At 38.7% G+C, this 26,548-nt stretch overlaps 1 protein-coding gene across 1 annotated transcript in view; it reads right to left on the reverse strand.

The window, feature by feature from the left end:
* Window positions 1–26,548, reverse strand: part of KDM3B (lysine demethylase 3B) — a 60,398-nt gene that overhangs the window by 18,636 nt on the left and 15,214 nt on the right. Inside the window, exons 2-12 of the mRNA XM_090288250.1 lie at window positions 24,408–24,575; window positions 22,097–22,210; window positions 20,295–20,400; window positions 18,383–18,507; window positions 16,780–16,854; window positions 13,541–14,140; window positions 8,670–9,909; window positions 7,619–7,820; window positions 4,610–4,824; window positions 3,467–3,619; window positions 718–825 (exon numbers count right to left, since the gene is read on the reverse strand). Of these exons, the coding sequence (XP_090144376.1) occupies window positions 718–825; window positions 3,467–3,619; window positions 4,610–4,824; window positions 7,619–7,820; window positions 8,670–9,909; window positions 13,541–14,140; window positions 16,780–16,854; window positions 18,383–18,507; window positions 20,295–20,400; window positions 22,097–22,210; window positions 24,408–24,575 (3,106 nt within the window). The remainder of the gene's footprint in view (window positions 1–717; window positions 826–3,466; window positions 3,620–4,609; window positions 4,825–7,618; window positions 7,821–8,669; window positions 9,910–13,540; window positions 14,141–16,779; window positions 16,855–18,382; window positions 18,508–20,294; window positions 20,401–22,096; window positions 22,211–24,407; window positions 24,576–26,548) is intronic.

Raw genomic sequence — 26,548 nt, forward strand, 5'->3', positions numbered from 1 at the left:
CCAAATCTTTCTTTAGTGGAGAAGAATATAGGCAGATTCACCATCTTTAAAGCATTTATTTATTTATATTTAGAGAGAGGGGAAGGGAGGGAGATAGGGAGAGAAACATCAATGTGTGAGAGAAACACTAATCAGTTGCCACTCTCACTCCCCCAGCCAGGAACCTGGCCCACAACCCAGGCGTGTGCCCTGACCAGGAATCAAACTCATGACGTTTCGGTTCACAGGCTGGCACTCAATCCACGGAGCCACACCAGCCAGGGCAGGTTCACCATCTTTAATGCATGTGTGTCAGTGGCAGTGCGTAAGTTGGTAAAGGACTGTCTGGAGGAATCAAAGAAATAACCTGGGACTGTGACACAAAATGACCACTTACTCCTACTGTTAAACTGCCTTCTTCATGAACTCAAGAGGTTTGATTAGCTTCAGTTGGATTTTTAGAAGCCTAAAACCAAACATCTTTCTGATAGCATGGAAACTGGCCATTTCTGTTCTGGTCCTACCAATCTTAGGAATATAAAATGATATATCTGGAAAAGTAACCAACTTCTCCAACCAGAATAACTCACAATACAAACTGTGAGTTCTGTGTATACAGTGGCTGCATACAATCTAACACCTATTTAATGATTCAACTTCTCAGAGAAATCTGATGAGGCTTTAAAAAATAGGCTGAGATAAACCATTCCACCAATTTTAAAAAAGGAATTTCTTTACCTGTGCCAGGGATGATCTGTGTGGGCATTAGATTCTCTGGTTCATGAGACTGCCCCTTTGCACATTTCAACCAGGAGAAAACCTCTTCATCACCCATCTCTTCTGTCTCTGAAACACAAGAAATGCCTTCAGTTATTTTTTGAAGTCACAAGATATATCCCTCTCAGTGACTTGGAGTTTCAGACCTTCAAGGCCAATTTTCTTATGGGTCAAAGAAGATTAATATCTAACTTAAAAATATATATATATCTGCTTCACTGAAATATCATTTAAGCACAATAAATTCAATGACAGAACTGTACAAAAACTACCACAATTATGATACAGAACATTTCCATCTCCTTTCCTAAAATCCCCTTGAGCCCTTTGTAGTGAATACCTCTTTCTCAATCCCTGACCATCATAGATCAATTTTCTAACAGTTTTCCTAGAATTTCGTGCAATTGGAAGCATACAGTATGTAGTCATTTGTGATGGGTTTCTCATATTTAGCATCATGATTTTGAGATTCATTCATACTGTTGCGTGTACTAGTAATTCATTTCTTTTTATGGCTGAGCGGTATGCCAGGGTATGGATGTACCACATTTTGTTCAGCTGGTGGACATTTGAATTGTCTCCAACTTTTGGCTATTATGAATAAAGCTGCTATAAATATTCCAAGTACAAATCTTTATATGGACATGTTTTAACTTTTTAAATAAATACTTAGAAGTGGGATGCTGCGTCTTATGTTAAGTTTATGTTTAAATTTATAAGAAATGATCACACTGTTTTCCAAAGTGATGGCAGCAATTTGAATTCCTATGTTTAAGATTTCTAGTTCCTCCACTACTAAGGTGTGAGCCTTTTGAACTCTACCCAGTGTCTCTCTGTTCTGGCTGGTGGGAATACAAATTGTGAGTCTGGTAAATTATTTAGTCGCTTTCTTTCTACAGGTTCTTTTTTGGGCCTTGAGGAGCCTCATCTCATGCATGTGCAGATCACTCTATAGCCAAAAGATTGAGGTGCTCTCTTTGCAGCTATCTGGTGTTCTCTCTGTGCAGCTGTGACTTCTTCAGTACTCTCCTCACTCTTTTCAGACTCTGATCTCTCTCAATTCAGTGAGGATGCCAAGCTGTTTCAGTTGCCTTTCCCTGTGCTACAGCCTGGAAACTGCCTCCAGGAACTAAACTGGGGAAACTAGGGGTTCACTTTGTTTTTTCCCTTCTCACAGGGATCACAGACTTATGCTGCCTGTTGTCCAATGTCTGAAACTGTGGTTTCATATATTTTGTCTCATTTTCTTGTGTGTGGTGTTTTGTTTTTAATTTAATTTTAATTTATTTTTATTTTTTATGTTGGGAGGGCAATTCCTAGAGCAGTTAATCATTCATGGGCAGGAGTGGAATACTTAACAGCTACTTGATATGTAATACCTAGTGGGTGTCAGGCCCTGTGCTAACCACTTTACACACATTATTTTATTTAAACCTCACAACAGTGCTGTGAGAGAAGTACTCATATTATCTTTGTTTTATAGACAAGGAAACTGAGGCTCTTAGGGGTTAGGTAACTATCCCAAGATACTATAGTTGGTGTAGTACGATAAGGAAGTAGGTTTCAAATCCCAGTAGCCTAAGCTACCATTGCAATGGTTATATTATATCTCTGAAATGAAAGAATGAGGAGGTCAAAGAACAAGGATTCCTAGCATGTAATAAGATAAAGCAAGAACAAAAGGAAGCAAAGAATTTGAATAGATATTTCTCCAAAGATGATAAACACAGTGCCAACAAGCACATGAAAAGATGCTCAACATCATTAGTCATTAGGGAAATGCAAATCAAAACCATAAAGCAAGATACTACTCCACAGCCACTATGATGGCCATAATAAAAAAGACAGACAATAGCAGTGTTGATGGAAAAATTACAGCCCTCATACATTGCTGGTAGAATTATAAAATGGCACAACTAATTTGGAATACAGTTTGGCAATTTCTGAAAGGGTTAAAATATAACTGTCATATGACCCAGCAATTACACTCCTAAGTATACACTTGAAAGAAAAACATATGTTCACACAACAAATTGTATACAAATGTTCACAAAGGCTCTCTTTGTAATAGCCCAAAGTGAAAACAACCCAAATATCTATCAACTGGTAAATAAATAAACAAAGGTAGAATACACAAAAAATGGAATTTTATTTGGGAACACAAATGAATGAATTACTGATAAGTGCTATAAAACTTTAAAACAGTATACTAAGTGAAAAGAGGCTAATCACAGAAAGCCAAATATTGCATGATTTCATTTACATGGCATATACAGAATAGACAAATCTAGAGAGACAGTAAGTAGATTAGTGGTTACCAAGGGCTGGGAGGACTACTAATGGCTACAAGTCATTTCATCAACTTTTGGGAGTGATGAAATGATAAACATGTAATTAGATAGTGATGATGGCTGCACAACCCTAAGGATATAATAAAAACCTTTCAATTGTGTATTTTAAATGGGTAAGTTTAATGACATGCAAATTATATCTCAATAAAGATGTTATTAAAAACAAAACAAGGAAAGATGAACAATAACCCTTCTTGGCTTATTTTAGCCTTCCCAATGATGCTAAAATATTGGCAATTGTAATGTATGAAGCTAAGTGGCTAAAGAGGGAGTGCAAATCCATTCCTGCTTCAATTTCCAAGTGCCATACTTCCACTGACAAGTTACCTTTTGAACTGCAAAGGACAGTATTTGCTTACCACTGCGTGGACGGCTTTTCCTGAGCCTATAACAGTCAAGGCAGACCCCAAATCCACATTTGCGACAAACCCAGTGGATATTGAAGAGAGTTGTTTCACATACATCACACATCTCGCGTACACCACGCACCGCTCGCTTCCATGCCACTTTCTCTGGTGGGAAGAGGAAGAGAAACATTGTTGGCATCAACTCTCCTGAACAACAGCAGAAGACCCAGATTCACTGATTCCTACTCAAGTCATTATGTCCAGCAATAAGCTCAAAGATTCATGAGAAACAAAATATATGGAATTTCTAATATTTCTTTTTTTAATATATAGTTTATTTATTTTTAGAGAGAGGGAAAGGAAAGGAGAGAGAGAGGGTAACATCGATGTGCAAGAGATTCATCGATTAGTTGCCTCTCACATGCCCCCAACTGAAGACCTGGCCCAAACTCAGGCATGTGCCCTGACTGGGAATTGAACCGGCGACCTTTCGGTTCGCAGGTCAGCACTCAATCCACTGAGCCACAACAACGAGGGCAAATTTCTAAAATTTTTGAACAAGTGTCAACAGAGAATGAAATCCACATGTTGTTACCTAAAATACTGTAAATTTTTCAATTTGAGGTAGTTTGAAACAAGAGGATTCTTTTCTTGAAAAGTAGGGAATAATGTCATAGTACAATTTACATTGGCCTAGAAATATGATCAGGTATCTCATAGACATGGAAAAAATCATAAATGTCTGAATAATATGGGTTCTAGGTGTGAAATATGGCACCCAGTAGCACTTCATGCATTCACAAACCATAGAGTATAGCTTACTAATACAAGTTAGTTCAAAGCAAACTAAAAATATTCAGAGTGGACCAAACCCTAGCAGAGATCAAAATGCTTATTATGGAAGCTGTGCTACAAAAATGAAAAGGTAAGCAAGGGAAGGTGTTTTTGATTTCTTAACTTTCAAAGACTAAAAGGATGGGATCTGCTGGATATTGTTAGGTCCTCAGCTATATACTTTGCTACAGAGAAGCCTTATCAGTCTTAATTCATCCACAGAACATGCCCTCTGCCACTCCTTCCACTCCTCCCCTTAAGCAAAAGAAAATGAAAGTTTCAACTAGGAATGGCTGAAAGATGAGCAAGATGGTGCCTTACGGTGAGGTTCCACCATCATCATGGCCTCCTTCTCGGACATCACGAGCTGACAGAACTGGTCCCCGACATTGGCCAGGATATATTTTGAGGTTTCTAGGTCTATCCCTTCTGCTAGGGAGGAAGAGGGAATCCACAGGTTCATGGCATCAGGGTCACTTTGCTGGGGACTCAGAAACCCCTCCACACGTAGGACCCCCTTTCGAGTGAAGATCAACCTGAGACAAGAAGGTATAGTCAAAAACATAGTAAGCAGCAGCAACCATGCAAACTAACACACACCTAAAATCCTAGCACCTAAGTGAAATTAAATGAGACTTAACAAGAATTAGTGAGTTAAGAATTTTGATCACTTTTGACCAACGTTAGTATGCATTCACTGTGCTAATAACAAAGTTTGTTAATATTTAGTAGGTCTGGGTTCTTTAAAAAGCTGTCCCAAGAAATGCCTATCAGTTTCTCCACTCACTTGTTCTAACATCTATGCTCCCACCAGTAAATGTGACCAGAGAAAAACACAGAGCCATGCTGTCAAACTTGAAATTGATGTCCACCTACACCAGGTGAGCCCTTAATATTGCCTGGCAGTCAAAATACAGTTTCTTGGTGCACCCCCTCTCCTAGATGCCAGCCTGGTTCATATCTTCTTTCTTTTCAAACCTCCAATATTATTTTCCTAATGAAGACCTTGCTAAGTATTACACTGAGAAAATACAAGGAACCAGAGAACTTCCATGAACTCTCACCATCACACTTCCCTGAAACTAGGCCCGCGTACGCCATCTGATCTGCTACTATGAACGAACTAGGTACCAGCCAAGACAAACCGCTCCTCGATGCTCTTTCACAAATTGTCTCTTCTGCATCATCTATTTTCCTCTCTGCTGAATCACTGTTAGTATTTGAACTTGTTATCTCAAAAATCCTCTGACAATCTGTATCTCAAAAGTCCTCTTGCTCCCATACCCTCTACCATTTATTTGCTCACTAGAGCATTTTCTTGAAAGAGATGTCTACACTGGTTATTGCCACTTCTAGTTCTTTTCCCTTTAATATTCTCTTAATCCATTCCCATCCACTTTCCCCTACCAATCTACCAAAACTGCTTTTGACAAGGTCATTCCCCCTTGATAAGTCCCATGGTCTCGTTCAGTCCTTATCTTAGCTGACCCAATCAGCAGCATTTGCCATAGTTCATTATTCCTTTCTGGAAATACTTGCTCCAGCTGTCTTCCAGGATGCTGTTCTTTCTCAGCCTCTTTTACTAGATCCTGCTCATCTTTCCCATCACTAAATGCTGGAAAGCTCCAGAACTCAGCCCTTAAAATGCTTCTTTCCTCTATCTATACCCCTTCACTTCTCTATCTACATTCCGTAAGTAAGCTTAGTTAGACTCATAGCTTTAAATACTTGGTGACAACAAAATTTTTATCTCCAGTTTGGCCCTCTTCTCTCACCTCTAGAGTTGTATAGCCAGCTGCCCTTTCAGCATCTTCATTTGGAAATCTAATAGGCATCACAAATATAACATGCCCAAATTAAAGCTCCCCATTTTCCTTTCCAAACCTGCTTTTCCATGAGAAATCTCCTTATCAGCAAATTCCATTCTTCTAGTTTTCAGGCCAGAAGTTGTAGTCTTCTTTCTTTCTTTCATATGACACATCGAACCCATCAGAAAATCATGTGGGCTCTATCCTCAAAACATATCCTTATTTCATCCACTTCTCATCACCTCTACTGCTACCTCCTTTCACTAAACCACCATCATTCCTCACCTAGATAATTCCAACAGCCTTTTCTCTCTTCCTTTGCCTCAGTGTAATCTATTCTCAAAAAGGTAGTCCTAGTGCTCCTTTAAAACAGTCATCAGTGTCACTCATCAGCTCAAAACCTCTAATGACCCATCTGAACATAAAAGCCAAAGCCCTTAAGAGTAGCCCTTTAAAATCTAGACCAATCATTAACTCTTTAACCTCAACCCCTTTTCTCCCTGGCTTACTCTATTTCAGTCACCACAGCTCCATAAACATACCAGGTGTACTCCAGCCTCAGAACAGTGGCTCTTGTTGTGCACTCTACCTGGAATACGTGTCCCCCAGAAAAACGTGTGGCTCACTTCTTCACTTCTTTCAGGTCATTACTCAAATCTCACTTTCTCAAATCATTTTATTTAAAACTGTAGCCTCTCTAGCCTCACCCTCACCCCGCACCCCAATCCTCTTTCCCTTCTTTATTTTTCTCATAGTTAATATCAGCTGACACACCATATTTAACCTCTTATTTTCTTATTTACTCTATCTTTCCCCACCTACAATGCAAACCTCCCGAGAGCTGGAATTTGATGGTTTTGTGCACTGCTTAATCCTCAGTGCCCCAGACTAGCACACATTGTGTCTTCATTAAACATTTGCTGTACAAGTGAATCCACACTGTGTGGATAAACCATTTGGGTTTCTTTATTGTAAAATTAAAGTTTCTTTAAAGATCATTTAGAAGAAATTTCTATTCTAGATTTATTGAGCAGAAAAGTGACTAAGAAGCTGTTGTTTGGTAAAAGCAGGGGATATTCTTAGGATTTTCATCAGCTTTCTCTTTTCAAAGATGAGTCACATTACCTCCTAATCTTATTTCCCTTTCTTTCTAGGGAACTCAAGTTACTTTAGCGCTCAAGAGGGGAGAGTAAGTAGTCAGGCCGATTCATAATCCAAAATGGAGTTCTGTTTATACCACTGGTTTCAAATGGAACCCAAGTTAGGAATAATTCAATGTGGCTCAGGGGCTGGCAACTGAGACAATTCTGTTTCAATCCTCCAAGAACAAAGCCACATGTCATTTCACAATCCAAACAACTAAGTGGCTACTGTGGCAGAACCTCAGCACAGACTCTTAGAGAGCCAAGTGTTAAGGAAAACAACGAGGAAGATGGTGAGATAATACATACCGATTCAGAGAAAGTGGGAGTCATGTATCGCTAATGGAAACTGGGGAGGAGACAAAGAGAGGTTTGGGTACCTCCGGAAGTGAAAGAAGCGGCATGCCACAGTGGAATCATCTTGCTCCTGCTCCTTAAACTTCCGGTACCGTTCTAGGCGGCACTCACGACACTTGTGCAGGTGAGGGGCTACATTGATGCATGACCCATCCTGCAGGAAGGGCTCGCCGGACTGTTTCAGCTTCTTCACTTTGCTTACATCTTTCAGGACTGACTGGCCAACTGTGGCAAGGGAGAAAGGTGAAATGGTTGGTCATGACAGGTATAAATGAGACAATAACATGATCCTTTTGAGGACAAATACTTGTTCTGACCTGGGCCACCTCTCTTTGCACAGCTTGGGCATGTGCCCATCAGGTCCATCCTTGACAGAAAAGGAGCGGAGGGAGCAAAAAGGCTTCACTTTGGAGATAAGGACCAAGGAGAATTTGAAGGAAGTGGCCCATTATAGTGAAACAACACTGGGCACGGTTGAGGAAAACCCAAGAAGGCGAAGGTAGCTGCCACCTGTCCCTAGCCCCTCAGGATAAGCCTGTTCTGATCAAAGACTTTTCCAATCAAGCTCCCGTGAGATACCAATTCCTAATGACAACAGCTACTTTTACCAGCACTTTTTTTTTTTTTTTAACCATCAGCTCTTACACACTTCTGGACCATAATCTCACACAACAGGATTTCACAGCTTTTGGAAAAGGCATTAAAACACTATATATGTGCCAGAGAGAAGCAAAGTGAGGGGTGATTAAAGAGGATGGGCCACAGGGAAGTAGAAAAGAATGAGAAAAAAACCAGGAAAGAGTTCCTGAACAAACAGAATACTGAGGAAGATAAGGGTCTTCCTTCGTGGGACTATCATAATACCAAACAGATAACTCTCTTAATAGTGCTGATTTAAATGCAATTCTGCACTGAAACAGGTCTAATGAGGGGCCTCTGTTAGGCCCTCTAGGCAATGTAATTCTGAGATTATAGAACTTTCCTTCAGAGGGAGTGCCTCTGCTGCCCAAAAGCAAAACAGGTATTCAAGGTTAGTGCCAGAGCCACGCCCACATACGGTCCCAGCAGGATCACCTTTCAGGGGTGCAGTCCGAGGCCGGCCCTTGGGGGCCTGCTTCCCTTTGCCTTTGCCCAGCAACAGCTCAGCACTGCGTTCCCCACTCGAGCCTAGCTTCCCCATCAGGTGCTCTGGAATCCCCTTCAGGCCAGTCTTGGCCTGCAGCTGCTCCTCAGAGTCGCTCAAATCTGACAGGTCACTGTTGGTGCTGGAGTCTGAGTCCTGTCTGCAAGCCAAGCTTCGCTCATCCAGTGAGAACCTTTTCACAGCTTCAAAAGGAGCTTTGTTCTCCTGTGAAAAATCTACTGGGGAGGACAGAAAGCTGCCTGAGTGCCTGCCAAAGACATTACTAAAGGTTTTGAGGAGCGGATTGTCCTGCTGCCCAGGCCCCACAGTTGGCCTCTCCTCTGTGGGGCTGGAGGAGAGAGTAGGCATCTCAATGGGCTGAGTGAGGCTGCTGGTGGGTGAACTGGAGCGGCCATTCCCCATGGCAGAGAGGCTTGGACCCCCGGTGGTAAGAGCTGAGCCCAGAACACCAGGTACCAGTTTGGAGGAGTCAGTTGTGATGAAGAGGGTTTTCTTCTTTGCTGAAGATGCTGAATCTGAAGAGGAGTGAGACTCGGGCCAGCTGGCTGCTGCCTTGGAGGTGACAGTGGTAGCAGAGGAAGAGCTACCTGATGATGCCTGAGATGCAAAGCCGCTGAAAGGGCTATGTTCCACTTTCTCCACAAATGCCAAGAAAGGGTTGGAGGGCTCTTCCCGGGACAGTTTAGGGGGCTGTAAAAATAGATTTTCATGACTCTCTGGGGTGCGGGCATTGAGGAGGCTCCGTGGGAAGGCTGGTGTGAGGGTGGGCATGGACTCTGTAGGCACTTTTTGGTCCACAGAGCTGCCGGCCTTAGAGCCTGATTTAGTGTCTGCTCCAAGAGTGGATCTGCCTTTACATAGGCTCTCAAGGCTTTGTTTGAATGAATCCCGACTGGAGGAATCATCAGCCAAACTCTCTGAAACAGTAGTGAAGTAGTTACTGGTGGGTAAAGTTTGGGGCATGCATTGAAAAAACAAGTTTTTGGAGAGATCAGAGTCTTTCTGAGACTCTGGTGCAGAGCTACTGCCAAAAGAGAAGCCCAAAGGTTTATTCTCTGTGGCTAGAACCCCATTGGACTGGCTCCTTCCACTTCCAAAAGTCAAAGGTTGTGATACACTTGGGAGAGATGCTCCAAATCCAGAAGAGGCCAAAACAGAATTTCTTGAATTCTGAAAAGAAGATAGCCTGAGTTAGTGATGCTGGCTTCTCTTGACAACCTTATAAGCTCTTTCTTGAACCTAGGCAAACATTTCTTATGGGTCAATCAACTTATCTCTCCTACAATTCCATTAAAACTTCTGTTATAACTAGATTTCATGAGCATTAGGGAAGAAACCCATCACAAACCACACAGAGGGTTATCTTTAGCAAGGTGAGGTAAAGGTAGCAAGATGTCATTCATCCTGCCATTCCCTTGGTTGTTAGCCAATTGGTTGTCACAGCACTAGGTGTCCATGTAGGCTTCCAAGTATCTATGTGGAAATGAGGATTCCACCAGGGAACTGGTGAAAAGGATTCCTGAGCTGACATCAGCTTTTACTTCAAAATATACCAAGTCATCATGTAATATTAATCTACCTCAATGACCTTAGAAGCTATTGTTCAAGTTTTGATTTATGTAAGCTATTACAAATTCTCCATCTTACAAAGGTGATTTTATCTCCATAACAAGTCCATTGTACATTAATGAACTCTTTTAGAATTTGGTAATTTATTTTTGGGTCCAAGTCAACCTAAAAGTTGACTATCTATTTCAATTAAAGTTAAACCTAAAGATGCTAAATTAATCATACTGGTTATTGAATACTTATGCCATCATTAGGATCTAACAAGTCTCCAACCAGGGAAAGTATAGATACAGATACGCCCACCAAACAAAAGCATTCCGCATAACAAACTGAACAATAAAAAAATACTTTCTTTTTTACCTTAAAAATGTTAACTTTTGCATGTGCAATAAAGCATGGAATCACTTTCATATATATTACACACCCATTTACATACGGAAACATCTATAGGTAGGTATGGTCACTTGTGTAATACTTGTTAATAAAACCCAGATCTTAGCATTTGACTAACAAACCATAAATAACTAAAAAAAAAAAAAAAAGAAAAGAAAATTAACCTTCAGGTAGTAGATGATGATAACCCTAAACAATCACTTTAAAACACTGGAAATAAAATATTCCATGACTGCTTAATGAGCACGGTGTTTCCTTTTGGGGTGATGAAAAGTTCTGAAAGTAGACAGTGGTCATGGGTGCACAACACTGTGGAAGTATTAAATGCCACAGTACTGTATACTTTATTTCAAAAAAATTATTTATTTATTTACTTTTAGAGAGAGGGGAAGGGAAGGAGAAAGAAGAGGGAGAGAAACAGCAACATGTGATTGCTTCTTGCAAACTCCCAACTGGGGACCTGGCCCAAAACCCAGGCATGTGCCCCAACTGGGAATCAAACAGGTGACTGTTCGGTTCACAGGCCAGCACTCAGTACACTAAGCCACACCAGCTGGGCCATACTGTACACTTTAAATGGTTAAAATGGTAAATTTTATGTTACTTTACCACAATTGAAAAAAATCTTCCAGATAGTAAAGGGCTATGTTAAAAAAACAAACAAACAGGGAGTTTCAATTTACTTAAGGCATCCTTGAAATATGCAAAGTCTCCATTAGGATTTTACTGAGGGCTACACAGAGGCATGAGAACCAGGCAGGTTCCCTTGGGTTGCCTTGAGTTGCCATTTGCGATAGAGACAGTTTCAGGGCATTTTAAGAGTTCATAATTCTGCTTTCTTTTCCTTCCCACTAATCAACTACCATTGACTTAAACTCCCTCCAACAAAAAAGAAGAGACTAGATAGACACAGCCCTGAGGCTTTGCAGTTCCTTCACTAGCAGGATTTGGCCAGGAGTCTTGACACCTGCATTACTGCAAGGAACCAGCATGGGTAGCTCAGGTTTCACTACTAAAGTTACCCTTTAAAAATAAATACACACATGAATGAAGAACAATTTGGATGGTCTTTCATTTTCCTTCAAATGATTAAATTCCAAGTCCTTTTCTTATACGAAAGTGATGACAAGCTGATTTCAACTCAATTTTTAGGGCAAGAAGTTTCCTGGGTGGGAGCTGTGTGCCTATTTTAGATTTGAGAACATAATGGAAACATCTATATCTGTATTTTTAAATCCTGCCCCCAAGGAGAATACCTAGGCTGACACCTTAGCAAAATTACTGATGTAGTCACAGAAATTTCTCCAACCTATTTGGAAAATGCCCTTTGACTCCACATTTCATCCACTGAGATCTGCTACTCCTAAGAATAACAGCACTGAGTGGAACTTTTCTTGTAGCATGTAAAATTTGGTCTGTTTTGTAATTCCCCATTTTTGTTCCAAGTTGCCTTTGACATAGGGTATATTTTAATTAATTTGGGCGATATGATGACACATAATCTAGAAATCCACATAAGATCCTCACCTAGTTCTCTTTGGGAATGCTGGTCAACTAGTAAGAGGACAAACCATGAGCAGTGTGATATTTGCATTTACAGGCCTTCTCTTCTGCCCGGACATTTCAGCTTCCTCATCCCTGTACACTAGTGATTAACAAATTACATTTTTTAGGGAGAGGAAGAAATCAGATGAAATGTATATACCATGTTTTATTTGGCATTGTTATACCTAAAATGATTTCATTTTAGAATGTGAGCTCCTTCTAACAGGGATTTCAATTCTCTATTTATAATACATGGTACTTAGTACGCAGCAGTTTCCTATACATAATTTAAAAAATCATTTAGTATTTTATCTTTTTATTTCATATTCCAGCTTGAAAAAACAAGGACTAGCATCATAAACCTTGATTGAAACGAGAGTCTGAAACTCTAAGAATTGATTTTGATATTGTTTCAAGTTTGATTGGGGAGTCAACTTAATGTTAATTTGTATTTACCAAGAGCTCCATTTCAGCAATAAATACATGCATATCAGTTTAAAAAAAAACAACAATAAACTGGATACTTCTGTGATTAAATTCCATGAAATTTTCCAGGTAAGACTTAAAAAAATTAAGTTAGGCCCTGGCTGAGTGGCTCAGTTAGTTGGAGCATCATCCCAAACACCAATTCGATTCCCGGTCAGAGCACATACCTAGGTTGCAGGCTTGAGCCCTGGTTGGGGCATATAACGAATTCTCTCTCCATTACTCTCTAAAGTCAATAAGAACATATCCTCAGGTGAGGATTAAGGAAAAAAGATTAAGTTAGGGGAAAAAAAACTGTGGCCATATCAAATCATGGGGAAGAAGCCCAACCTCAAGGGAAAATATCATAGAAAATGAACTAAAGACATGAGTTGGTAATAGTAATTTTCACATAGCCTTGATTATTGGTTCTGAAGGGTTTTGATTTCTATAATGTACAGAACAGGAAGGTTACTAACACTGTAATTTGTTAACCTTGCCTCTCATAGGCTTGATGGAGGCGCAACCAATACTTGAACTAAATAGGTAATTGAATTAAAAAGATCTATCTTAACATCTCATTGAATTGGGTTGTACAATCAGTTTTGATTAGCCTAACTGTTCAGGTGACTTTTAAGAGCTAATAAAGTTACTAAAATATACATATTTGCCTAATGAGCAGTAAAGGTCTATTCACAGAGTTCAATGTAAGCATATCTCAGAAGTACTCCTTCCCTGTGGCATTTGAGATGTCTTTTAATATGTTACCAAGAAAGTAGGGTGAAAGAGTGAACCCAAATTTTGCAAATCTGGCCCTAAAACAACTCACCTCTCCTGGGGCCTGCGACCGGCTGCCTTTCTGTTTTTCTGGCCCAGTCCCTGCTGAAAGGCCAGTGTCTGAGATCCTCACCGTGGTTGGGGTAGAGCTGGCAGTAGTGACCACAACTGCTGAAGCCGCCATGCCCTGGCCAACTTGTTCCAGTGTTTTTCCTGCCTCTTTGCTTTCAGCTCCACCCACTTCTGAGGCCAAAGGTGTCTGACCTGTGGCTGTAGAATATGGAGTAAAAGGTACAGGTGTGTCCCCACCTACAGGCTCATCCTGCACCACCAGAGTCCTGCCGTTTTCTTTGGTGTAAGTGGCAAAGCGAATGTTGCGGTTAATCTGGGGGACAAACGTAGTCGGCGGTTGTTTGGCTCTCTGATCCAGCCCTGGCTCTCCACTGGCATTCCCTCCTTTCCAGGGCCCTCGGCTTGCCTCGCCTCCATCGCTCCCATTACTGTCTACTTCACCCCTGTCTCCTTTTAATTTCTTTGATGCAGGGTCACACCCAGAGTCCGAAGCACTTTTTCTCCTCCGGCCATCTTTCCCCTCTACGCTCTCTCTCTTCTTTTTTCCTTTGGAAGGTTTTACTGCTTTTAACGTACCCCCCTACAAAACAAAATTCAAGAAAGATTTATTACAAGGGATTTTCCATCTTGTGAAAACCATAAATCATTAGCTCTTTCCCAACTCCAGAAGCAGAAAAATCAAAGCAGGCACAGATGTCCAAGTTCCAATGCCAGCTCTAAGACATCCCCTTTGTCAAAAAGCTCCAATCTTCCTGTGATTCAATTTATATGCACATGTTCAAGATAATGGTCACTAGAGATTAACTCACTTAGCAAACCTTCCCTTAAATAAAATGCACTACTTCTTCAAATGAAGGACGGTTTTAAACATTTGTTAAATTTCTTTTACAAAATAGACTGCCAAAGGTAGGCTGGGAGTTCATTTGCCCCTTTATTAAAAAAAAAATTTCATATTTCTTTCCTTGTTTTATAGAAACTGGCACTTCAAATATTGGAATATAAAATCTCCTCCTCTAGAAGTCCCGAAAAACTCCTGACAACAATAGGAAACTAACACTTTTGAGTCTGTGACCAAAGGAAAAGTAAGCCCAACAGAAAGAGGTTTGGATTGCTCTTATAGATACTATAAAGATGCAAACAATCTCCAGATCTTATTTAAAAGCATTAGACAGAGAAAAGCAAAAAAGGCAGGCTACCATACAACATACAAGTTAAATATCTTATCTTTTTCATTAATTTCAGCCTATCTCATGAAATCTTACTTGTGCTTTATTGAGAGGCCAGATAACCTTAAAAGATACAGGTTAGAAGGGGCAATTCCTATCGTCTTCCCTGAGAAGGACAAAAGGAGAGGGGCTTGGACACAGCTAATATCCTCTCAAGTAACATTTGTGCAGCAAGGATTTGTATCTGGAACATCCTTAAACTGGTATTCCACTATAAAGCAGGTATTCATTTTAGCTTTATTCAGATAACTTCCAGATAGTTTAGTTCAGCAATAACATGTTAGGGTGGCAATAAGCTAGTAACACAATTATTTAGCTATTAATATTATCCAACTTAATAAATCTATTCTTATTACCCTGAATATTTAAATTCTTTGCGTAGATTTAAATCTTTGTTGTAATCGTTATTATAGGTGTTATAACAAACTTTTTCACATTTTATATTTCTTTAGCCAGTTCTAGTTCCTCTTTCTTCCTTCCTTTCTTTCTTTGCTGCCTTCATTTCCATCTTCTCTTCTCTAATTTCCTTCTACAATTCTTAACCAAAGCCCAAGATTTCTTTCTGTTTCCCCATACTTTTGGTAATGTTAATCTAAGTTTCTAAATCTTTTGTTTAAGAACTGTTTCTGTTTGCTAAGAATTGCTTTCAGTTGATCCTTTTAAACTTTTTTAGCGCTTGTTCAACCTCTACCGCCACCCAGTTTTCATTGTTGTAAACTACAAAAGTATGATCAGTGAAATCTCTTTTCTTGTTCACTCATCATCCAAAAAATGAGGTGAATTTCTAAGAAGGATTACTATAAAACTTGGCAGGGCTTTGCTAGCTAAGAAGATAGTCACATCATGGCAAACCTGAAAAGCAAAGACTCAAAATCTACTGCTGGAAACCACAGATTGATCTCACCTCTGACTCATCTGGCCAACTTGCAGAGCCTGGCTCATAGCAACTTCCCTGACCAACAACTTATATGTATGTCCTACTTACGGTGAGCTACTCACATGTGAGTAGACAGCCTAGGACACTGAGACCAGTGACTCTTCAGCTATATCTGGCCAGCTTAACAGTACCTGGCACATAATAAATGAATAAATGAAATAAGGAAAGGAATAAAAAAAGGGCCCAATACACCATCAAAGTAATAGGTGTTTTCAGCCATGTAAACACAGTTAAGACATTTATCCTATTTGTGGTAGTATGTTATAAAGATCTATTAAATTTAATCCTGATTCTTCTTCTCCTACCTTCATCTTGTGTTATGAAGTCAAGAATGACTTGTTAAAGAAGATGAGGAAGAACTGTATACTTTGCGAGAGTGGCCAAGACAGCAATATCATAGAGATGCTAAGAGACTATGAGGAATATGTGGACAGTTGGCCGCCCCAGTCAGTGTCCTACAGAAGGAAAATCACAAAGGATTCCTTGATTGGTTCAGGTGTTGATTTATAATGTATCTTTTTGGGGCTATGATAATTTTGAATGAACCAAGAATTGGACTGGTTCAAGGTAATTATAGAGTAATCCACTGTGTGCTGAGCACTGAACTAGGCACTTGTTTTATTTGATCTTCTTGGGATATGGAATCTCCGATTCCTCTGGAGCTCACCACCACCTAGTGGAAAGAAAAGAAGGACATAGCTTCTCCTCCATTTCTTATTACTGGGTAGGTCATGAATATTACTACTGCTTATTACAGCTTTAACTGTCTACTGTACCTTTCAAATACATCTATCCTGAAAGGATGGAAGAAGAAATAGTTAGGCTATGGATTTTAAAATGGCTATGCAACATAGCCATTATTAAAAGGGTTTGCTCAGACTGAGTCTTTTTCTGAAGACTATCCTCCCTTAACTAGGCAAGACTGAAAAAAGCAATAAATGTACAGTGGCTAGAGCTGAAATCCAAAGGATATCCATGGATAATACACACATAAGGAATCTACATAATATAAAGCAAGCTCACAAGTCTGCTCAGAGACTTAGTCTATTACTGTACCTCACTCTGAGGCGTTGAATTATCCATCAGCATCACATGAATCAGTCTGGGATCTACAGACTTGATCTCACCACTCTACAGGAGCCGGATAACAGATAATATGAAAAAGAGGAAAAAAGATTTAATACCTTGTCCACCAAAGATTCAATTATGTATTTTTCTAATCTACACAATTACCTTTGTATTTCTACTCCCATAGTATAATAAAAGCGCTACCAGAGCAGGGATCGCTACTATCTTACTGCTAGATAAACAACATCTGAAACAAGGTCTGGACTATGGTAAGCATTCAAGTATTTGGGTCTCTTTTAAGGATGTTAATTTCAAATTCTGCACCTCTAAAAACCTTCCTATTCTGTGCATTACAGAAACCAAGACCCTTCAGAACCAATAATCATTAAAAGCACCACTCTACTATTAAAGAATAAAAGCTTTCCACACCTAGGAATTTATCCCACTAAACAACATGAAAGAGTGAACAATGATATATGTTCAAGGATATTCACTGCGGCATTATTTGTATTATTGAAAATACTGGCAATGATTTAAATGTCCATCCATTTTTGAGTAAATAAGTTATGATATATCTATCCATCCAGTGGAACAGTATACATCTATTTTAAAAGGAGAAGGCAGCCCTGGCCAGTGGCTCAGCTCAGTTGGTTGCACCAAAAGGTTGAGGGTTCAATCCCCAGGGCACATAACTAGGCTGCAGGTTTGATTCCCAACCAGGGTGCATACAACAGGCAATGGATCGATGTTTCTCATATCAATGTTTATCTCTCTCTCTCTCTCTCCCCCTTCTGTCTCTAAAATCAATAAACATCATCAGGTGAGGATTAAACAAATAATAAAATAAAAGGACAGACACGTTTCTGTATGTATTTTATACAGAAAGACATTAATTTACAATTAAGTAAAAAAGGTAAATTATAGAAGAATATGTAATATGTACCAAAATGTTAATGATGGTTATCATTGTGGGAGGAAGGGGTAGCTTTCAATATCTACTTTATATATGCATACTGTTTGAAATTTTAAAATGAAGATTAATTAATATATTTTTTAAAAACTCAAATACATAAATAAAATCATTTATGTTTATATTATCAATACATTTGACTGCTAAGGGCAAGTCTGAAACCAATTCAAAGATAACAAATACAAATCTGTCGCTTCAAAACACTTACTTGCTGTTTTTCCTACACAATTTTTGTTTACTTCATTAGAAACAAATTTTCCAGTATTTAAGGGTGAGTGGCATAAGTATTAACAAAAGCAAATGCTAACTAAATTTTTAACTACTACTCAGCTTTACATGATAAAATGATAATACTACTTCACATTTGTACATTGTTTTACAGATTTCAAAGTACTTTCAAATACATTATCTTACTTCCCAACTGTGCTGAGATCAGTGGGGGTGGGTTAGGATTACCTAATTAACTCGAATTTACATATGAGAACAACGAGGTTAAGAAAATTGAACAGCCTTTCTCAAGGCCCTGTCTTCTTACAGGTGACGTGCTCCCTTACTCAACACCTCCCTCTGTTAGGAGATGGATGGACTTTAGATGAAATAACAAATAACACAATGCCTCACCTCAGTTATAGACACCTCCATAAGACGAGTAATGGAATCTTGATGGCTTACAACACCATAGATCCAACTTACTTCCCCTTCTGGCTGGTATACTTTAACCCTGTGACCTTGAACACTATAAGGACCTAAAGGAGAGATCAGTCAGTATCGAATACCTTAGACTATGCTACATCTTATAATTGGTTCTAAAAGCAGAAGGAAAACTATATCGTGTAAATATCTGGCACTTCCAGTCTTGTATGGAGCTGAATAAATGAGTAATTTCAGATTTAGCAATTTGAAAACTGCAATTTTCAGCAATTTAAAAACAAAATATAGTTTTTCCCAGTGACCTTTGTAAATTCAGTTTATTTAGAGATTTCTTAGACTCTCCCAGGCCTCTGATTCTACTTTTTCTCAATCTTCCCATTGAAGAATACAGGAAAGAGAAAGGAAACTCACAAATAAATCAAAACCTACAGGTAGTATGAAAACGTATCTGATCTGACACATACATTAAAAAAGTAGGAGGCCTGCCCTGGCTGGTGTGGTTCAGTGGATTGAGGGCTGGCCTATGAACCAATGAGTTGCTGGTTCATTCCTAATCAGGGCACATGCTTGGGTTGCAGGCCAGATCCCTAGTTGGGGCCCTGTGAGAGGCAACCACACATTGATGTTTCTCTCCCTCTCTTTCTCCCTCCCTTGCTCTCTCTCTAAAAATAAATAAATAAAATCTTTAAAAAAGTAGGCCAATAAGTTGAATATACTATTTTGTTAAGTGACCATATGAGTGATATACAGTATAACCATTTACACTCTGCTACCTGACTTTCAATAACAGTAGGTAGAAAGTTCAATTTATGAGGTTTCCAATCTGTCTTCCTGGGAACAGAGTTTCAAAGATATTACTTTCTCACCTGGTATTGTTACTCTGCAATTTCAGCTCGGCCTCCAAGGAAGACAGTTTCTCTCTCCTGTGTATCTTATACATCTGAGACTATATAATAGCTAAATCATTAGTTATTTTAAATTACTTCTCAGAGTTATAATTAAGCTTTGTTAATTTTTCTATACATACTGATATACATCTCCACCTCTCATTCTGTCCACTAAATTTTCTTCTCTATGCTATAAATTTTTCCTCACATTCTTTCTTCCCCATACCTTTCCTTGATTATTAAACATCATCTTATCCTAATACTCTTCTTCCCTAAATAGGCCAGTGTTCCTATTCTTACCTTTACCTGCTTACATTTAGTTTGACAGAAAAGAACCAACGAGACTATTTCACTGAAAACCACGATCATGATGAGGTTCAGAAAAGAAAAAGAGTGGATGTACGACATGAAGGGAAGGATAAATGAAGCAATAGTCTGCTCTTTGTATAGAATCTTGGGCAACTGTATCTGAACATGAAAAAGGTAGTAATTCTTTCTTGTTTTTATTCTTAAAAAATAACATGCTGTTAATGTGAATTGAGTCTATGGACACCTTCCCTTATGAATGTATCTTGCACTCTAAGTTGTTATAATTTGTTGATACCAACAGTCTTTAATCCTTAAGACCCTTATAGACAGTAAGCTCAAGAAGAGCAGAGATTTTCTAGCTCATAGTTATATCCCCAGTACCTTAACATGGTGTCCAGTTCAAGGTTAGTCCTTAATAAATACTTAAAAAAAGAAGAAACAGCAAAACAAAACTCACAACAAAACTGTGTTATGAGATGTAATATGAAGAGGAAATAGTGGTCTGAGCAAGATTATATTTTTTCCAATGTAATCTAGAGATCCAGCTAACTGGAGCTACTCTAGACTCTACCCACAAAAAGAAGCACAAATATTCAGATTGCATAGTGCCTTCCCCATTCCATCACTTTCAACATTGACTATACACTTGATTCAGAATTCAGGGACAGAAAACTACCTGTTCTTACCTCGGCTGAATATCTCTTGTAGCTTTTGGTCACTGATCAAAGCATTAACTGTTTCTCTCAGTGCAGCGTGTTCCAAAAGAATTTGGTTTTGGCTATCTGTTCCCATCTGGTAAAGATAAGAGAAGAAAACAACTGAATGTAAAGATGAATAACAATAGTATCTAACCAGATGAGAAAACCCATCTGAGGAGCTTTATATCACCATTTGTCAAAGAATGTTCTGTAGAACCCTAGGCTCATGAGGTCTGTGCAAAAATTAAGGTTATCTAAGGTCAGTTAGCTTTAGGAAATATATTGTCTACCTTTCTACATACATAGCACATTAAAGGCTCTGAGAAGACATAGGAAAAAAACCTGTTTATGTCATTATTTTTCATACTTAATTGACCACAAAACATCTTTTTAAATTGATTTTTAAAGAGAGAGATGAGAGGAGGAGAAGGGGGCCTGGGGGGAAAGGAGGGAGGGAGGGAGGGAGGGAGGGAGGGGGAGAGAGGGAGAGAGAGAGAGAGTGAGAGAGAGATACAGACATATCAATTTGCTGTTCCACTTATTTATGCATTCATTGGTTGCTTCTTGTATGTGCCCTGACACAGGATTGAACCCACACACTGGCGTATCAGGATGGCCCTTTAAACAACTGAGTTACCTAGCTAAGAGACCACAAAACACTTTATTTTGATATTTATCTAACATTTACCAAGTGCCTACTCACATAAGCACTAGGATTACAAAGATGAATAAAGCAAGGCTGATGAACGAGAGTGAGGCCTAATGAGGATGAAAAACATATCAATAAAGAAATCAATATTAAACCCTGGCAAGGTACCTTAGATGGTGAGTGTCATCCCGATATGCCAAGGTTGCAGATTCAATCCCTGGTCAGGGCACATACAAGAAGCAACCAATGAATGTATAAGTAAGTGGAACAGCAAGTTGATGTCTGTCTGTCTCTCTACCCCCTTCGTCTCTCTAAAATCAATTTTTAAAAAATCATTAATATATCACAGAACACGCCCTGGCTGCTGTGGCTCAGTGGACTGGGCGTCGGCCTGCGAGCCAAGTGTCGCTGGTTCGATTCCCAGTCAGGGCACATGACTAGGTTGCACGTCAGGTCCCCAGTTGGGGGCACGAGTGAGAGGCAACCACACAGTGATGTTTCTCTCCCTCTCTCTAAAAATAAATAAATAAATAAATAAACAAATATATCACAGAACACAATTTAGAAAATACTTCTCTTAGCTGCCTCAGTAAGACAGCAAAATTCTGAGAAGCCTCCTAATTTTTAACCTTCGGACAGTAACCCTTACAAGTGAGAAATAAGTACATATTGGCATCCATAAATTCTGAAACTAATTCAGATGCTAGTTTGTTTAAACTACTATCTTAGCCCTTTTCTTTGTGACTAAAGATATACCTAAAGCTCTTCAATATTTAATGTTGCTCAGAATCAGCCCAAACTCCCAGCCTTCCTGCCACTGACACAAGCGTGGGCCCTCCTCAGGCTCAAGTTATAGAAGCAACCACCTCTGGGAAGCCACCTCTTCTGAGAAGACCTGTAGAACTGTTGTCTTAAGTGCTATGTGATTTTAGGATTGGGTGAGGGTGTGTAGAAGAAAGAAGCCTCAGCCACCAATTGTACTTTTCAAGAAAGCAGAAAAAATACAAAAGACACCGGGAATTATTGGGAGGAAGTACTTTGTTTCAAAAGCTAAAAGAAAACGGGAAACACCATATATATAACCAACAAAGAAATTAACAAGGAGAGAAATAAGCTTAGTACCAGAGCAAGTGTTAAGTACCTGGAACAGATGCAATCCATTAGCATCTGACAGGAAACGAAGCTCTCTATCCAGAAGGTATTCAACTGGAACCACAGACCCCAAACCGACTTTATCTACTAGAGGAGTGAAAGTCTGTGAAGTACAATAACAAGAAATTGATTAGAACTTGGAAGAGAAAATAGCAAATCAACTAAATCTCTAACTTCGGAGAAAATATGCATTGTTATTATTTTTTCACACCAGTAAACACAGATTAAGCTAAAGCATTAAGTCCTTGGAAACATTCTCAGCCCAGCATCTGCCCCTCAAATAATCATAGGACGCAAACTAGCTTTCATTTATAGCTAAATAGGAAAAGAAGAATGAGAAAGTCCTCATTTTTTCCAGGGATCTGGCTAATCTTTTTGCCTGGCTTCAAGAGGGCTAACAACATTAAATTCCCAGAATAAAGAGTTACACCATTATCATCTCTAGAACTCCTAAAATCTTTGTGAGATTTCTAAAATAATCACTGGTAAAATATGCATGAGTACATTTATATTACTGTTTCATAAATAAATAGCCTACAAAGTCACCCAGGGGCCCATATCTGTTTTGAGTTTCTCCTAAAAGTTGAATTGGAAAGTGGCCTTAAAAACAAATGAAAAAAGTGTAGCAAGTGATGATACTGTATAATTAACAGGTAAAAAAATACTTGTTTTGAATATTATTTATTTAATTTGGTTAGCCACAGAAGAATTAGTTTTTAAAAATAAAATCTTTAAAAAAATTTAACCATTTGTGCCAATATTTTTCTAACAAGGATAGATACAAATAAATCAATACTCTCAGAATTAAATTTTATAGCACCATTTTGTCTGATTTAAGAAATCAAAACTTAACAATTAAAAAAAATACTTTAAGCACAAGCAACAAAAGTAAAAATAAACCAGTGGGACTACATCGAACTAACAATGCTTCTGCATAACACAAGAAATGATCAATAAAGTGAAAAGGCAACGTAAGAAACGGCAGAAAATATTTGTAATCATATATCTGATAAGGGGTTAATATTCAAAGCTATGGAACCAATACAACTCAATAGCAAAACAACAACAAACAACGTGATTCAAAAATGAGCAAATCACCCAAATAAACATTTTTCCAAAGAAGATATACAGACGGTACACAAAGAGGGGTTCAACATCACTAATTAGGGAAATGCAAATCAAAACTACAGAGCTATCACCTCAAGCCAGTGAGAATGGCCATCATAAAGACAAAAGATAACAAGTGCTGACAAGGATGCATAGAAAAGGGAACTCCTGTGCACTGTCGGTACAGCTACTATGGAAAATAGTATGGAGGTTCCTTAAAATTTTTAAAATAAAACTACCATATGATCCAGCAATCTCACTATAGGTTATATATCTGAAGGAAATTAAATTGCTATTTCAAAGAGATATGTGTACCACAATGTTCACTACAGCATTATTTACAATAGCCAAGACATGGAAACAACCTAAGTGTCCAGTGATGGATGAATGAATAAAGAAAAGGTGGTCTGTGTATGTGAACATATGAATATTATTCAGCCATAAAAAAGGAAAATCCTGCTGTTTGCAACATGGTTGAAACTTGAGGGCATTATGCTAGGTGAAATAAATCAGAGAGAGAAAGACAAATACTACATAATTGCACTTTTATGTGGAATCTAAAAAAACTGAACTCATAGATACAGAAAGTAGAGTGGAGGCTGTCAGGGATGGGGGGAGAGGAAGAAATAGGTAAAGGTGATCAAAGGGTACAAATTTCAGTTATAAGATGAGCCAGTTCTGGGAATCTCATGTAAGCATGGTGACTATAATTAACAATACTGTAAATCTTAAAAGTTCTCACCACACACACATTAAAAGGTAACAATATGAGTCAATGAATATGTTAGTTAACATTGTGGTAATCTTTTCAAAATATATATGTATATCAAATCGTGTTGTGCACAAACTTATACAATGATACATGTCAATTATATCTCATCAAAGCTGGGAAAAAATAAAATAGTTTCTATGGAAAAAATACTTTAAGGATTACAAATATTGTATCATAGACTTATTACGAGAAAAGACTAAAGATGAAATATTATTTAGGAACAAAAAGTATCAAATATTATCTAATATAAGAAGTTTCAGAAGACACAGGAGAAAAGAGCTCTCTCAGTTTTTGCTTTGGTAACTTTAGAATAAAATTGTGTTAAGGACAAAGCTCGGCATTTGTGGAATTCTAAAGAGTTCAACCATAATTCATAATATAGGAGTAAATATATTTATTCCTAGCCAATAAAGTCACTCACCAGGGCTGGCCACTGTGCAATTGAGACTCGAGTGCCCTGGACAAGGACTGGGTCCTTCCGGGGTGCCCATACTAGAGAGCCTTCCAGCAGAAGCACAATAACTTCTTCAGCGTGAACTTTAACCCAGGAGTGTTGCTTCCAGTTACAGCCATCAAATTCTACAAAGATCTGCAAAAAAAGATAAGCAGTTTGGAGGTCACACTTGAAAAATCTCACACTACTTATATATATAAACAAATATAAACCTCATTTTGAACTGACTAGGAAAAACTCTAACTTGTTTTTAAGTTCTTTTAATGGATTTCAGTAAAAACTAATCTTACTTCAGAGCCAGGTAGCTAGCTAATCTAAGCCTTACTCTGAAAGGGGGAACAGAATGGAGGCATAATTATTCACAGTCAGTAATTTTTAGCTGTGAAACTACTGAAATTTGTAACTTTTAGTTTTCAAATTATATGTATGCACACTAGTTGGGGACTTACTATGTATAAGGCACTGTGCTTGGTTCAGGAATACAAAGAGAAATCTAGCACATTTCCTGGTCTCAAGGAGCTCCTAGTCTAATAGGTAGGAGGAAATCTTCCACACTCCTACTGAAAATGACCATGAACTTTTCTCATTAATTTTTTGAACAGGTGATATATGCATATGATACGAAGTTCAAAAAGATAAACACCGGGAAAACAAAAGTTGCCCTCCTATTTCTGGATTTTTAAAAGTACCACGGCCAGCACAATCTCGTATCTGCCAGCAGAGGCATGCTGTCATCACAATGATGCTTTGCTTCCTCCCAGAAGAGACGCTCCACCTTCTGAGATATGCTTAAGCAGACATTGTAAATTTTTTAAAAAGCAATTTATATTCAATGAAACCACAGTTTTCTAATAAATAGTATGGTTAGGTTTGGCTTTTCCATATAAATTCTGACTTCTGAGCATGTTCAACAAATGCAGCATAAAGGACAGTACATATGCATGTAGGTATCAATATTTAGAATAGATACATCCAGTACCTAAAATATAACTGGTCACAGAAGAAAGGCTAGAGTATTTATTCATATTCCACTTCTTTTTAAAAGAATTTCTGGAATTTTTGGTTTTTGGTAAACACATGCAATATAATGATAAAACATAAATTAGCCCTGGCTGGTGTGGCTCTGTGGATTGAGTGCTGGCCTGAGAACCAAAGGGTCTCAAGGTTTGATTCCCAGTCAGGGCACATACCTGGGTTGCAGGCCAGGTCCCCAGTTGGGGGCAAGAGGCACCACACATTGATGGGGAAACAAGGCTGAGAAAGGGTAAGCATGACTTTTACAGAGAAAGAGACTGAACTACACTATATTTAATATATAAATATATTTACTATGATATACCCATACATGTTCTGGGAGATTAAAACACAACTTCAAGTAATTTATAGGCAACTAGAAAGAGCTGTATTTAAGTGCAGACTCAGGTACCAAGAAAGGCAGTAGTGGCATAATGAACAAAGCTTGGGGCTTATGGTCCAGGTGGCTTGAATTTTCATACTGGCTACAAAACTTGGGCAAGTCACTCTTGCCTCCTCAAGCCTTGGTTTCCCCCTCGTGATAAGACATACCTATCTTACCTCATAGACTGGGTGAGAAAATTAACTGGATTCAAAAGCAGTGTGGCCAATGGCGAAGCATTACTTGGACAACAATATGCCATAAGGTTAACAGAAATAAACCAAAATGAAGTGTGGGAGACATTCAGAGGCAGGAGGGATCACTTCAGGTGTGTAGAGGAACTGATATGGGCTGAGGCCAAAAGAAGTCCTGAGGCCAGGAGCTTCAGCACACTGTGGGGAAGAAGGAGCTGAGGCTAAAACAGACTAAAAATCAATGGGAAAGATCTTGAGTACCGGGATAAAAAGTTTGGGCTTCATCCAGCTGCCTATGGGAGATGTATGTGAATGTGTCTGAGTGCATATAAATGCAATTACCATTAAGAGCTCAAATTGAGGTCAAGATATGAACAGAGCAGTTGGTTTTAGGAAAATTCAGCAGTGGGTGTGGATGGATTAGAGAGGAGAGGGGAAAGTGTATTTTTTTCCTTTAAAAATTTTTTAAATTGAATTTATTGGTGTTATATCAGTTAATAGGTTTCAAGTGTACAATT

This window comes from Furipterus horrens, unplaced genomic scaffold, assembly GCF_987537825.1.
Source record: "Furipterus horrens unplaced genomic scaffold, mFurHor1.1.pri manual_scaffold_10, whole genome shotgun sequence".
Taxonomy (NCBI): Eukaryota; Metazoa; Chordata; class Mammalia; order Chiroptera; family Furipteridae; genus Furipterus; species Furipterus horrens.